Consider the following 15,152-nt stretch of genomic DNA (forward strand, 5'->3'; position numbering starts at 1 on the left):
TAAAAAACTTGTTCTTGATCCCATATCATATCCCTCAACTAATATTCTACTTTTGTGTCCTCTTTTATAACCAAATTTCTCAGGAAAGGTTCTTACCTTCACTCTCTCTTCTCCCTCACATATCATTCCCTTTTTTTTTTTAAAGCTTATTTATTTTGAGAGAGACAAAGAGAACAAAAGGGGAGGGGCAGAGAGAGAGAGAGGGAGAGAAAGAATCCCAAGTAGCGAAGAGCCCTACTCAGGGCTCGATCCCATGAACTCAGGGCTCGATCAGATCATAACCTGAACCTAAATCAAGAGTTGGACGCTCAACTGACTGAGCCACTTAGGCACCCCTATCATTCCTTGTTCATACCAACCCAGGCTGGCCTTCCTCCCCATTCTCCAGAAACCCCCTTAAAGTGACCAATGAATTCCATGTTGCCAAATCTAACAGATACTTCTCTGCTTTCTTAGCTTGTCAATAGCATTTGGCACAGCTATTACTTCCTTGGTGTACTATCATTTCTTAAATTCCAAGACACCATGTTCTTCCCTCTCTATTCAACCTCTAAACACTGAAATGCCCCAAAATGAGTCTTAAACCTTCTTCTGTTCTCCATCCATATTCTCTAGTTAGGTGAGTTCATCCAGTCCCATTGCTTTAAATACCACTTATTTATTTGCTAATGTCTCCCCAAATTTACATCTCTAACCCCGACTTCTCTCCTCTGAGATCCAGACTTGTATATCCAATTGCCTACTAAAATTCTCACATTTGAATGTCTAGTTGGTATTTTAAGCTTAACATGTTTAAAACAGCACTCTTAATTCCCCTTCCCCAAACCAATCTTTCCCATAGTCTTTGCTCTCTAGAGAGATCTCTCTAAATAGCACCATCATCCATGTAGCAATAACTTAAGCCAAGGCTAAGTGTTACTTTTGAATCTTCCCTTTCCTTGTGTTCCATATTCAATTTTTTTTGTAAATCCTGTCCGGTCTACCCACAAAATACACCTTGACTCTGTCCATTTCTTTTTATCTCCACTGTCATCCTCCCAGTCCAAGCTATTCATTATCTCTTATCTGGACGACTGTAACAGGCTTCTAATGGGTGAGAGTCATATTTTAAAAATAAGTATTAGATCAGGACACACCCCTGCTTAAAATGTTTTCATGAAAACTGACAAGCTGATTCTAAAATTCTAAATGAGAATAAAGGACCAAGAATAACCTACATGACTTTGAAGGAGAGAAGAGGAAAGTAAAGTGTAATCAAAACCTACTGCTAAGCCATGATAGTTACAAAAGGGTGATATTGGTGTAGAAATAGACAAACAGAACAGTGGAACAGAACAGAGAGCCTAGAAATAGACTGATGTTTACAAAGCAACTTGGAATACAGCAGAGATACTATAAATAGGTTCCAGAGAAACTGGCTATCAGTATTAAAAAAAATACAATTATACCAAGTCACACCTCATATATAAAAATAAATTCTAGGTAGATTAGACTTAATGTGAAGAGCAAAGCTGCAGAATTTTTAGAAAAAAAATTATTCATCAGTGTAGGGAAAAACTTCATAAATAAGACACAAAAATCACAAATCATAAGGAAAAATAAACTTGATTACCTTAAGATGGAAACTTTCTGCATGACAAAGGATAACTTAAACATTTATGGGAATTTTTTTAGGACAGAGAAATATACCAAAAAACAAACATACAACACAATCTGTAACTGCACCACAAGATTATCCCTTTGGACATTAAAAAGAAAGAGTAGCCAGAAAATTCCAACAGTACAGAAAAGTACAGAATAAAAGTAAAAGCCTTTCTCTCCAAAGATGACCACTGTGATTTCTCACATAATTTTATAATGTATATACCAACACATTAATTTAATTGAAAAATGTCTGTTTTGTTGATAGGTTTTTTAAAAAGCAAATTTCCAAAGAATATAGATGCTCTTATTCCTTAAAAAAAAAAAAAGATGCCTATATGTATACGTTTCTATAAATATTGGAAGAGGTATGGAAAGAGGGAGAGGGAATAATATTCTTTCACTTTAGATACTTTTGCATTGTTTGAATTATCAGAATGAGCACAATTTTGTTATTCAAATGATTGTAATAAAACTAGGAAACAAACAAAAACAAAATAACAAAAAATCTGCCATATATTGTTCTAGCTAGAGAATGTAAGTACATGCCCCTCCACCAAATAAAACCGAATCAATATATTTTTTTTTTAAAGGCAAGAAAAATACAGAAGCATATCAAACCAATAAAGCTTTTCTTACCTAACTTGTAAAATAGGGGAGTTCAAAGTAGTTTGGAAAAGAAAAGCCAAACCTGAAATATCTGCATGAGTCTATTTATACACACACCAGTTACCTTTGGCTGGGGTGGAGGGATTTCCAGAGGAAGGAAAGATTAATACCCTCTTTGTTCACTCATGTAATGTTTGTTACTAGCATGCCCTAATTTTTATAAATTTTAAATAATAAAAAATTTTTTTGAAAGAGAGACAGCACAAGCAGAGAAGGGGCAGAGGGAGAGGGAGAGGGAGAAAATCTTAAGCAGCTTCCACCCCTGGCGTTGGTGGGGGGAGGTGGTGCTCTGCGAGGGCTGATCTCATGAGGGTGAGATCATGACCTGGGAGGAAATCAAGAGTCACATGCTTAACCCACTGAGCCACCCAGGTGCCTCTAATTAATATGTTTTAAATAAAATAAAACCAAATTATGTCATACCCCACAAATAAAAAGTACTAGAGGAAGCAAGAAGGGCAACTTTTTGTTATGGTTAAAGCACAGGCTCTGGACTCAAGGGTCCTGGGTTAATAAACCCCAGCTGTGTCACTTTGGGCTGGGAAACTTTGGGCAGAAGTCTAAACCTAAATTTTAAACCACCTGTAAAACAGGCACAATAACAGCATCTGCTTTATAGGTTTGTTATGGGGATTAAATATTGCAGGAGGTGGGAGGGGAAGCGTTTAACTCAGGACCTGGCGTTAATGATACAGTAAATTTAGTAAGAATAAAAGTTGAAGTAGGAATGCTGATAACTTTCCCAACATTTCTATTCCTAGAAACTCAGAAAACAATCTGTGTGAGTTAGACCCCAGGTCAAAGGTGGGGTCTGCAGTCACTCAGCCAGTTGCACCTCCAGGACGAAGTCAAGGCTGGGGCACTGCCATAAGCGCCCTGAAAGATGAGCGGCTTGCCATTGCTTTCACAACAGGCCCCTTTCTGAGTGCCACGCATCCTGGTGGACTAAAGAAATGGCCAAGCTCTTGAGGCTGAGACTGGACGAAGAGAAGGGTTGATGAAGGAAACACCCTTTTCCATTTTGCCCCAAACAGGAAAAGCCCTCCTGGGTCTGAAATTTCAGAAAATGCCAAAATGGACTCCCTTCGTGCCTCCTCAGGAGCACCACGACCTCAAAGTCGCTTCTCAGCGCGTCCCTTTTCCCATCAATGCCCCTCTTGGGGCTCCGTTTTCTTCCGCTAGTTCAGACTCTGTCCAGTTTTTGTGTTCCTGGCCTCAGTGTCCCGTTAATCTAGTTTCTCCTTCTCCACTTCAGACTCCATTCCTCTCCTTCAATTTCTCGCCCTCCTCCCCAGACTCAGGTTATTTACTTCCTTCACCTCTACCTTAGTGTAACTCTTTTGCCTCAGTAACCTCTCCTCCGCCTCAGGGACCGTTCCTTCGCCACCCTTCCCCCGCGTCCACTTCAGGTTTCCCAGCTTCCACCTCAGTTTTCTCCCCTCAGCCTCAGACCCCAAACTCCCGGCACAAGCCCTCCCAGCCTGGCCCTACCGGGCTGCTCCAGGGTCAGCGCCCCCAGGCGGCGGACGCCTTCCTCGTCCAGATCCCACTGCTCCGCCATCCCTGTCCGCCTCTCACCTGTCTCCGCCCGCGAGACAGGCTGGCGCGCGCCAGGCTCCGCCCCCTACCAGGCCCCGCCCCCCGCGCGAACGGCCGATCTCCTCCGGGCAGTTATTGCCTAGGTCACGCGCCTGCCCGCCAGCCTCAGGAGTCCCGACTATGGTATGGAGCCATCCCTGGCGGGGGCGCCAAAAACAATAAAGCAGATAGGGTGGCGTTGCGGTCGAGGATTAGAGCTTTGGGGTTAGGGACGTAGCTCTGGGATGTGGGGTAGGTTATGGCCCCAGCTTTGTAGGATGTGGGGGCTGGCTCTGAGGAATTGGAAGAATGCTCCTGTTTTGAGGGATTAAGTGTTCTGCTCTGAGGATTTGGGGAACTTCAGGTCTGAGGGGTTGGTGGTGTGCCTCTTGGAGAGGTGAAGGTCTTCATATCTCAGTGCTTGGAGCTGTTGACACTGAGGCCAGGCAGTGACGGCCGTGTGAATGAACTGGTGTCCAGATCTGAAGGATTGGGGTAGGGGGTGGGAGGCAGCTCTCTGAGGCATGATAGGGAGAAAGCCCCAGATCTGAACCGTTGGGGAATTTGGCTGTGGGGAGTTGAAGTCCTGTCTTTAGATCATGGGCTAGTTCTAGCTCTAGAAATTGATTTGGAAGGCGCTTCTTTGGGAAATAGGGATCAGTGTGGAAAAGAGAGATACTCTTTGGAATGGGCTAGAGATGATTATGCTAGGGCTACCCCATTTCCTGTAGTCAGTCTGACAAGAAGCCTTTTGCCCTTCAAGTACTACAGATCCTCAAGCTTGCCTATGACCGAGGGCTCTTCCCAGACTGGGATAGTTCTAACAAACTCCTGTGCAGTCTTTGGGAAGAAAACTCTAGAAAGAACAGCCATACCCTTAACTCCTACCTTCACTTCAGCGGGCACCTCTTGAGAGCTCACCTGTGGATAGGACATATATGTGTAAGAAGGAGGCAAGCTCTTGAGCCAATACACTCTTGTCAAAGCCTTTTTTAAATTTTATTTTATTTTATTTAATCTACATCCAAATTAGCATATAGTGCAACAGTGATTTCACGAGTAGATTCCTTAATGCCCCTTACCCAATTAGCCCATCCCCCCTTCCACAACCCCTAAGCCTATCCTTTTTTTTTTTTTTTAATTTTTAAAAATATTTATTTATTTTTGAGAGACAGAGACAGAATGCGAGTGGGTTGGGGGCAGAGAGAGAGGGAGACACAGATTCCAAAGCAGGCTCCAGGCTCCGAGCTGTCAGCACAAAGCCTGACACGGAGCTCAAACCCACAAACCAGGAGATCAAGACCTGACCCAAAGTCGGACGCTTAACCGACAGAGCCACCCAGGCGCCCCTGTCAAACCCTATCCTTAATAACAAAAGAGGAGAACAGAACTGTGACTCAGCTTCAAGGAGCTAGTGGGTTTTCTCTGGCAGCCCAAATCCATACACTAGGAGCACTTACACTGAGCTCTCAACCAGCTAGTCACCTTTAAGGACAACAGAAAGTAAAATCAAGAGTCCTTGCATGTTTATGCTTTCTGGTCTAGGTGGGGATCTAAGTTACCATCAGTTTGTCATGTTCAGCCTTAGCCATGTTTAAGAAAGCCAGGGCTCAAAAGCCTAGATTAGCTCATTAGATGGGCTTTTCTTCCTCTGGTTCTGTGAATCATGGCACCATTTAAAAATTTGTAATCTTTCTCATGGCCCCTTTAACTCTTCTAGCCTCAAATATGGCATATATAATTGTTCTTCTTTATATATGAATATTTAGACAAGGCTTATTATAAAAGAACTCCACCCCCTTCTTTGTTGCATGCATTTATTTGCCTTCCTCAACTATTAAAATAGGAGATGCAGGTTTTGTTGAAGTGGGCTTTTCCTTTCTTAAACAACCACCTCTTTAACACTTTTTCCCCCCCACCATTTTAATGCAAATTTTGAAACATTTAGATAGGTTGAAAGAACTATATAGTCACCACCTAGATTCTATAACATTTTGCTGTATATGTTTTATCACATGTCCATGTATTTATCCCTTTATCAATCCACATTGCTTTTTGATGCATTTCAAAATGTTGTAAGTATCAATACATTGCACCCCAGTTGCTTCAGCATGCATAATTTTTACCTAGAATTCAAAATTGTTTTATGGTTCTTTTTTAGGTATTATTTTATGTACTATTTGCCACCTTTTAAATTTTGTTTACAAGAGTAGTGCTCCTTGAGTGTTTATTTTAAAATCTGAAACAGATGATGTGTATGTTTGATGATTTGTATGTTTATATGTTCTACTTTTCTATAGTGTTGATAAGCTAGGCCATCTTAAGGCAAAATAGACAATTCACTTACGAATAGATAACCTTGAACTTTTAACAATGAGCTGAGGAAGGTTAATGATCTTTGCTGTCTTTGTATATATTAAAAGGAAACCACAGCATTCAGCTATCCTGTTATGGCCTCAATAATGTGATGTCTCTGCAGGTATGACCCCAAGAGAGCTCTGCATACGCTCAGTGGGGTGGGGAGTGCCTTCCTCATAATTCTCTTTTTTAAATGGCTTTATTAACATATAATTCCCATACTACAATTTGCCATTTTAAAGTTTACAATCCAGTGGGTTTTAGTATATTTACAGAGTTGTGCAAGTAGTACCACAATCAATTTTACAACAGTTTCATTATCTGAGAAGGAAATTCCATACCTGTTACTAGTCACTGCCCATTTCCCCCACAACCTCTCCAACCCTGAGCCACCACTAATCTACTCTCTACAAATTTGCCTATTCTGCACATTACACATAGATGGAATCACATAATATGTGGTCTTTTGTTGCTGGCCTTCTTTTACTTAGCATAACATTTCAAGGTTTCATCTGAGTTGTAGCACATATCGGTACTTCCTTTTTATTGACAAATAATATTCCATTGTATGGATACACTACATTTTGTTTATTCATTCATCAGTTGATTGACATTGGGTTGTTTCTACTGTTTGTTATGAATAATGCTTCTATGAACATTTGTCTGTAAGTTTTTGTGTAGACCTAGGTTTTCATTTTTCTTGAGTTTATACCTAGAAGTGGAATTGCTGGGCCATATAGTAACTACGTATTTAACATTTTGAGGAACCACTGAACTGTTTTCCAGAGCAGCTGCACCATTTTACACTCCCACCAGCAGTGTAAAGGAGTTCCGATTTCTCCAGTCCTTGTCAACACTTGTTGTTACCTATCACTTTGATTCAGGTCCTCCTACTGGGTGGTGAAGTGGTATCTCACTGCAAGTTTTGATTTGTATATCCCTGATACCTACGGATGTTAAGTATCATTTCATGTGCTATTGACATTTGTGTATCTACTTTGGAGAAATGTCTTTTTAGAGTTTTTACCCGCCTCCCTTTAAATTTGCTTGTTCATCTTATTTCTATTATTGAATTGTAAGAGTTCTTTTTAAAAAAAAAATGTTTATTTTTGAGAGAGGGATAAAGAGCAAGAGCGGTGGGGGAGGGGGAATAGTGTGGAGGGGGGAGCAAGAGTAGGGAGACAGAGGATCTGAAGTAGGCTCCAGGTTCTGAACTGTCAGCACAGAGGCCAACATGGGCCTTGAACTCACAAACCACAAGATATGACCTGAGCCAAAGGTGGAATGCTTAACTGCTTAACTGACTGAGCCACCCAGGCACTCGAGTTGTAAGAGTTTTTTATGTAGTCTAAATACAAGTTCTTTATTAGATATGTGATTTGTGAATATTTTGATCTATCATATGGGTTGTCTTTTTACTTTCTTGATGGTGTCCTTTGAAGCGCAAACATTTTTAATTTTGATGGACTTTTATTTATTTCACTTGTCATTTTGTATCTTATCTAAGAAAGCATTGCCTAATCCAAGATTATAAAGATTTTGTGTTTCCTTCTAAAGGTTTTATATTTTTAGCTCTTATTTTTTAGGTTTGGTCCACTTAGTATTAATTTTTGTGTATGGTGTGAGGTAGGGTTTTTAGTTTAGTTGGTTTTCTTTTTGCATGTGGATGTCCAATTGTCCTAGCATCATTTTTTGAAAAGGTATTCTTTACCCATTGAATTGCTTGACTCCCTTATCAAATTCATAACCATATGTTTCCTTACACTAATAGCACACTATCTTGATTACTATACCTTTTTAGTTAGTTTTGAAAGTGGGAAGTATGAATCATCAAATTTCATTCTCCTTTTTCAAGATTTTTTTTTTTTTTTTTTTTTTTTTACTATTCTGCGTCCTTTGTATTTCCATATGGATTTTAACATCAGCTTGTCAATTTTTGCAGAAAAAAGGCAGCTGGAATTTTTATAGGGATTGTGTTCAATCTATAGATCAATTTGGAGGGTATTGCAGTCTTAGCAGTATTAAGTCTTCTGATTCATAAATATGAGATGTTTTTCCATTTACTTAGGTCTTTAAATTTTTTTTTTCAACAGGGGCGCCTGGGTGGCTCAGTTGGTTGAGCGTCTGGCTTTGGCTCAGGTCATGATCTCACAGTTTGTGTGTTCCAGCCCCACATCGGGCTCTGTGCTGACAGCTTGGAGCCTGCTTCGAATTCTGTGTCTCCCTCTCTCTCTGCTCCTCCCCTGCTCATGCTCTGTCTGTCTCTCTCCTTCAAAAATAAATAAAAACATTAAAAAAATTAAAAAAAAATTTTTTTTCAACAGTGTTTTGAACTTTTCAGAGTACAAGTATTACACTTCTTTTGTAAATGTATTCCTAAATATTTTGGTTTTTTGATATATTGTTTTCTTAATCTCATTTTTGGATTGTTCATTGCTAGTATATAAAAATACAATTGATGATATATTGATCTATACCCTTCACCCCGTTGAGTTCATTTCTCATAATTTTCTAGTGAATTCCTTAGGATTTTCTATATGCAAGATCACATCATCTACAAATAGAGATAGTTTTACTTCTTCCATTTCAGTATGGACGCTTTTTGTTTCTTTTTCTTGCATAGCTCTGTTTTCATTCTCCCTTTAGGAGGAGCCTGGCATGCCTCATGAATCAGCAGAGGATTTGTTTCATTTCAACGTTGGGGGCTGGCATTTCTCAGTTCCCAGAAGTAAACTTGCTCAGTTCCCAGACTCCTTGCTGTGGAAAGAGGCTTCAGCCTTGACTTCTTTGGAAAGCCAGAGGCTATTCATCGACAGAGATGGTTCCACATTTAGGCACGTGCACTATTACCTCTACACCTCCAAACTCTCCTTCTCCAGTTGTGCTGAACTGAACTTACTCTATGAGCAAGCACTGGGTTTGCAGCTGATGCCTTTGCTGCAGGTAAGATACTCTTGTCTTCCAGGAGTGATCAGTAACATAGGCCTTATAGCACTAAATGTTGTGTCCTTTCAAATACTGGTTTCTGGGATGACCCTGTTAATGGGGAAGTGTGATGAGTGAGTTAAAGTAATAAATAATACACTGGAAATGCATGTCCTGAATAAAGGCTTTCATCCTGACTCTGCCTTATCTATACCAGTACCCACCACAGACCCAGGATAGGACTTAACCAACTGCTGAGAGGGTGCCCTTGACTTTTGAAAATCCTATTTTAAGATTCTTCTTGAATCTTAACTTTCCTCCTAACTACAGAAACCACTTCTGTGGCTTCTCTTAAGTAGTTTATTCTTAGTTTTTGGACAATGATTTTTTTTTTTAACTAGAAAAGCTAAATATTATGGCTAGAAAGGACCATTGGCCATGCTCCATATTAATTCCTCTGTCTGGACAAAGTGTTGTTTACTCCATCTCTCCACAAGCACTGAGCCAGCAAGTCACAGTTCAGCTTAGGGCACTACCAGCTGTGCCTCCCCAACACATCTTAGAAGAAAATTGAAATAGACAGTGCATGTTTGGGTCATATAGGAATAAGAACATTTCATACTGTGTGTTTTTATAGATATTCCTTTCTAAGTAATTTAATGTTTTTTTCATAAGTTCCTATGTATTTGGAAATCAAAACCCTTCACATACTCCAATGCAAGTTGATGGTAGTATTCTTTTCATTTATTTTTCTTTTATTTTTTAAAGTTTATTTATTTATTTTGAGAGAGAGAGAGAGAGAGAGAGAGAGAGAGCAAGCAGGGCTGGGGCAGAGAAAGAGGGAGAGTCTCAAGAGGGAGAGTCTCAAGGGAGATGTGGGGCTCGATTCCATGAAACCATGAGATCATGACCTGAACTGAATCAGATGCTTAATCGACTGAACCACCCAGGCACCCCTTCTTTTTATTTGTTTAAATCTACCCACCTGAAACAAAAGTTTTTTCAACTACCCCTGGAGTGGAGTGCTAGAATTGCTTACAAGTGGCTTCAAAATTACTTAAATGGCCTCACATGTCAGGATTACTGATGACTTTATGCCAAGGCACCATTTTGTGAGGAAAAGAAGGGAATCATTTGTTCATTGCAGAAAATCAAAGAGATCAAGGCAATTTTTGAACCATTTTAAAGAACACAAGCCTATTATACAAACAGTTTATAAAGCCCTTTAAGTCCTTTCCTGTCCTCACTTCCCATTGAAACAACATCTGTCTGGGAAGCAACTTCAGAATGGGATGTAGCAACTTAGAGGCCAATGAGCTGGTCCAGTTCCCAAGTTCCAAGTTGTGTGAGCAGAAGTATTTGAAGAATCATGTGGATCTGCCTCCCTAAAAGATATAATAAAACAAGTGCTTATGTTTTGGAAATAGTGTTTTCAAAGAAATAAACATTTAGGCTGGGCTAACTGAAGTGATGTTTATTCTTTGAAGAAGAGTATAAATACAGCTAAAGAATCAATGGCCATCTCAAGCAAATCAACAGTCTCACACATTTCCATCACTTTCCCCATTGCTAAGGCCTGCCCATATATTCAGGTTCTTTCATAAATGTACAGATGCTTTGCTTGGAGAAAATGGAATTTTCCAATTATTAGTCTAAAGACTTGCCGCAGGCAGCGCAATTTAATTCATTCAGCCAGTATTTACTGAAAACATTTTGGGTACCAGAAATTATTCCTGTGGGCTTTAAGAAAAACATGGTATGAACCAATAAAAATAAGATGTCACAAGTAATTTTAAACTTTCAGCAGCCATATGTAAAAAATTAAAAAGTGACACTAAATTTAATAATATATCTTATTTAACTCAATATACTTAAAATACTATCATCTCGGGGCGCCTGGGTGGCTCAGTCGGTTGAGCGTCCGACTTCGGCTCAGGTCACGATCTCGCGGTCCGTGGGTTCGAGCCCCGCGTCGGGCTCTGGGCTGATGGCTCAGAGCCTGGAGCCTGCTTCTGATTCTGTGTCTCCCTCTCTCTCTGCCCCTCCCCCGTTCATGCTCTGTCTCTGTCTCAAAAATAAATAAATGTTAAAAAAAAAATTAAAAAAATACTATCATTTCAACATGTAATAAGTATTTTAAAACTGATATATTTTACATTTTTTGTACTAAATCTTCAAAATCTGATGTGTTTTATACTTATAATACATCTCAGATTCAGATGATTGCATTTCAAGTACTCAGTAGTCACATGTGGCTAATGGCTATCATATTAGCACATATCTAAACTGTTCTTAAGTGTTGGCACTCCTCACTGTAGCATCCCTCAGATTTAACTCCTAGTAAAAAAAATGGGACTCTGCCACCTGCTAACTAATGGCTAAAGTAACTAAAGTTACTACACACTCAGCAGATCACATATCTTACTCAGAATTTTCTGTTACACAGTAGGCTTTTTTTGGAAAGCCATGTAGAAGAGCAAACCATCAGAATGAGATGGGAAGCTTCTGGAGTACAGACACCTTGTCTCACACTGCTGCTATACTCTCCACCACTCCTTATCCCCCCACATTTCCACTCTTTCTCTTTCCCACCCTTCTTCACCTGCCCACTCTACCTCCTTTCAGTCTGTAGCTTTGGCCTCCAAAGGACACACTCAGTATCTATTACACTCAGAATCTATCTACGCTTGATTCCAAGTGTAACATTTATTGTGTATTGAGCACCAATCAAGGGCCAAGCACTGGAGATATAGGAATGAACCATATAGCCATACAATGTCAGGTAGAGGTAAATACTGAAGAATAGAGCAGTGCTTCATGTGTAATAGTGAAGGAAGAGGGCATTTCTGTATTGTAGGACTTCTTGAGGTTTCAGAATGTGCTTATATGATTTTCTTTTTGTGCGTGTAGTTTTTATTCTGTCAGTCACTGCCCTTGTAGTATTGGAGCTTAGTTGAAAGAATAAAACATTTATATCTAACCTGCTTGTTTTTAAATGTACAAATGTGTAGTATGTGGAAAGGAGATAGCAAGTGACTGAGACCAAGGAAGCTACTCCTTTAGAAAGAGTGGTAAGGGTGGGCCTCAATGACAAGGCAACATTTGAGCAAAACCTGCAGGAGAAATGAGTCATGCTGATGTCTGAGTTAAGAGCTTCCAGGCATAAGGAAAGGCACATAAAAACACCCTGAGGTTAGAGTGACTTGAAAGAGGCAATCTCAGAGGCTGGTACAATGAAAGGTAGAAGATCGAAGGTAGATAGATGGTGAGGTCAGAGGAAGCCAGGGGGCAGATCTTACAGAGTCTTACAGGCCACATTAAAGATATAAGATCTATTCCAAATGTTATAGGTAGCTTTGGGAGATACTTAAAGAAGTAAACTGATCAAATTTAAGTTTTAAAAGATTATTGGACCTTGGGTTAAGCAATGGTTTCTCAGGTTCAACACCAAAAGCACAAGCAACCAAAGAAAAAATATAGACAAATTGGACTTCATCAAAGTTAAAAACTTTTGTGCTTCAAAGGACACCATCAAGAAAGTGAAAAACACAACCCAGAGAATGAAACAAAAAATTTGCAAATCACATATCTGATAAGGGACCTGTAACCAGAATACATAAAGCACTCTTACAACTAAACAATAAAAAGACAATCATATTTTAAAATGTGTAAACGATTTGAGTATACATTTCTCCAAAGAATATATACAAATGGGGAATAAGCACATGAAAAAATGTTTAACATAGTTAGCCATCAGGGAAATGCAAATGCAAACCACAATGAGATATCACTTCACACCACTAAGATGGCTATCATCAAAAAGACAGGCTAAGGGTGCCTAGGGGGCTCAGTTGGTTAAGCCTCCCTCTTGATCTTGGCTCAAGTCATGATCTCACCGTCCTGAGATGGAGCCCAGTGTGCACTGACAGTGCCAAACCTGCTTGGGATTCTCTCTCTCCCTCTCTATCTGCCTCCCTCCCTCTCTCTCTCTCTCCCTCCTCTCCCTCCCTCCTTCTCTCTCTCTCAAAAGAGATGAGTAAATAAGAGAGAGAGAGAGAGAGAGAGAGAGAGAGAGAGAGAGGCAATAACAGGTGTTGGCAAGGATGTGGAGAAATCGGAACCTTCATACACTGCTAATGGGAATGTAAATTTGTACAGTTTCTTTGGAAAACAGTCTGACAGTTTCTAAAAAAGTTAAAGAGTTATGATGTGACCCAGTTAATTCCCCTTCTAGGTATATACCCAAGAAAAATTAAAACTTATGTCCACACAAAAACTTGTAGACAAATGTTCATAGCAGCATTACTCATAGTAGTCAAAGAGTAGAAGCAATCCTTATGTTCATCAGCTGATGAATAGGCAAACAAATGTGTATCCATCTATACAAATGAATATTATTTGTCAATAAAAAGAGATGAAGTGAAGTGTCTGGGTGGTTCAGTCAGTTGAGCATCCGACTTTGGCTCAGGTCATGATCTTGCAGTTCAAGAGTTCGAGCCCCACATCGCACTGTGTGCCAACAGCTCAGGGCCTGGAGCCTTCTAGATTCTGTGTCTCCCTCTCTTTCTGCCCCTCCCCTGCTCACACTGTCTCTCTCTCAAAAACAAACATTAAAAAAAAATTTTTTTAACGTTTTTTTTATTTATTTTTGAGACAGGGAGAGACAGAGCATGAAAGGGGAGGGTCAGAGAGAGGGAGACACAGAATCCGAAACAGGCTCCAGGCTCTGAGCTGTCAGCACAGAGCCCTACGTGGGGCTCAAACTCATGGACCGCGAGATCATGACCTGAGCCGAAGTCGGCCGCTTGACCGACTGAGCCACCCAGGCGCCCCCTAAAAAATTTTTTAAGGAATGAAGTACTGATACATGTAACAACAAGGATAAACTTTGAAACATTATGCTAAGTTAAAGAAGCCAGACTCAAATATATTGTATGATTCCATTTATATAAAATGTACATAATAGGTAAAGTTATAGAGACAGAAAGTAGATTAGCTGTTGCCTGGCGCTAAGGTAGAGGGTGGGAAGGCTAGGGTGGGCAGGATTGGCAATGACTGTTAATGGGTGCAGAGTTACTTTTTAGGATGTTGAAATAGATTGTGGTGATGATTGCACAATTCTGTGAACACATTAAAAACCATTGAACTGTACAATTTAAATTGGAGATTTTATCATTCGTATTATATATGTGAATACATTTCACATTAAATATATTTCAATAACACTATTTAAAAAATCATTGACTTCTGTCCTGATATTAGACGAGGAATCATCAAACTATAGCCCATAGACGAAATTCAGCCCACTACCTTTTTATACAACCTGTTAGCTATGACTGATTTTTACATTTTTTAGATGGTTGAAAAACCAAAAGAAAAATATTTTGTGGCACATAAAAATTATATGAAACTCAAACTTCAGTGTCCATTAAGTTTTTTCTTTAATTTTATTTATTTTTGAAGGAGAGAGAGACAGAGCATGAGCAGGGGCAGAGAGAGAGGGAGATAGAATCCAAAGCAGGTTGTAGGCTCTGAGCTGTCAGCACAAAGCCCGATGTGAGGCTCGAACTCACGAGCAGTGAAATCATGACCTAAGCTGAAGTCAGACGCCCAACTGACAGAGCCACCCAGGCACCCCTGTGTCCATTAAGTTTTACTGGAACACAGCCATGCTCATTTGTTTATGTATTATTTATAGCTGCTCTTGAGCTACATACAATACAGAGTTGAATAGTGGCAACAGGAACCATATTCTCAAAGACTAAAATATTTGCTCTCTGCCCTTTTACAGAAAAAAATTTGCTGACCCCTGGCCAGTGAAGAGTGGGACACAGGAAGAAGCAGGAAGACCAGTTAGTTAGGAGGTTCCTATAGCATCCAGATAAAAGATAGTGGTAGTTTGGCCTAAGGTGGTAAAAGAAGTGTTCAAATTCTGGATGTATCTTGATAAAACTGACACAGTTTGCTAATGAATCGTTGGT

General features: G+C 39.8%; 3 protein-coding genes across 13 annotated transcripts in view; 1 reads left to right on the top strand and 2 right to left on the bottom strand.

Moving 5' to 3' along the window:
• LRRC36 (leucine rich repeat containing 36) overlaps positions 1-3,941 on the bottom strand; it is a 50,047-nt gene extending 46,106 nt beyond the window's left edge. The window contains exon 1 of the mRNA XM_015068449.3: positions 3,802-3,941. Within this exon, the coding sequence (XP_014923935.1) occupies positions 3,802-3,871 (70 nt within the window). The 5' untranslated portion in view covers positions 3,872-3,941. The remainder of the gene's footprint in view (positions 1-3,801) is intronic.
• KCTD19 (potassium channel tetramerization domain containing 19) overlaps positions 3,901-15,152 on the top strand; it is a 31,581-nt gene continuing 20,329 nt past the window's right edge. For 4 of the 6 annotated variants that reach the window (XR_008293795.1, XR_008293796.1, XM_053211028.1 and 1 more), the window contains exons 1-2: positions 6,341-6,367; positions 8,893-9,189. Coding sequence is in view for 3 of the 6 variants with exons in the window: in XM_053211028.1 (XP_053067003.1) it covers positions 6,356-6,367; positions 8,893-9,189 (309 nt within the window). In the remaining 3 variants the exon portion in view is untranslated. Of the gene's footprint in view, positions 4,033-6,340; positions 6,368-8,892; positions 9,190-15,152 lie in introns of those variants that run through there. The other 2 variants (XM_015068389.3, XM_027075942.2) reach the window with 2 other exon arrangements.
• PLEKHG4 (pleckstrin homology and RhoGEF domain containing G4) overlaps positions 9,796-15,152 on the bottom strand; it is a 40,728-nt gene continuing 35,371 nt past the window's right edge. For 4 of the 6 annotated variants that reach the window (XM_053211025.1, XM_027075933.2, XM_053211026.1 and 1 more), the window contains exon 22: positions 9,859-10,556. In XM_053211025.1, coding sequence (XP_053067000.1) covers positions 10,539-10,556 — 18 coding nt within the window. In that variant the 3' untranslated portion in view covers positions 9,859-10,538. Of the gene's footprint in view, positions 10,557-15,152 lie in introns of all 6 variants that reach the window. The other 2 variants (XM_053211023.1, XM_053211027.1) reach the window with 2 other exon arrangements.

Source organism: Acinonyx jubatus, chromosome E2 (assembly GCF_027475565.1).
Source record: "Acinonyx jubatus isolate Ajub_Pintada_27869175 chromosome E2, VMU_Ajub_asm_v1.0, whole genome shotgun sequence".
In the NCBI taxonomy this organism is placed as follows: Eukaryota; Metazoa; Chordata; class Mammalia; order Carnivora; family Felidae; genus Acinonyx; species Acinonyx jubatus.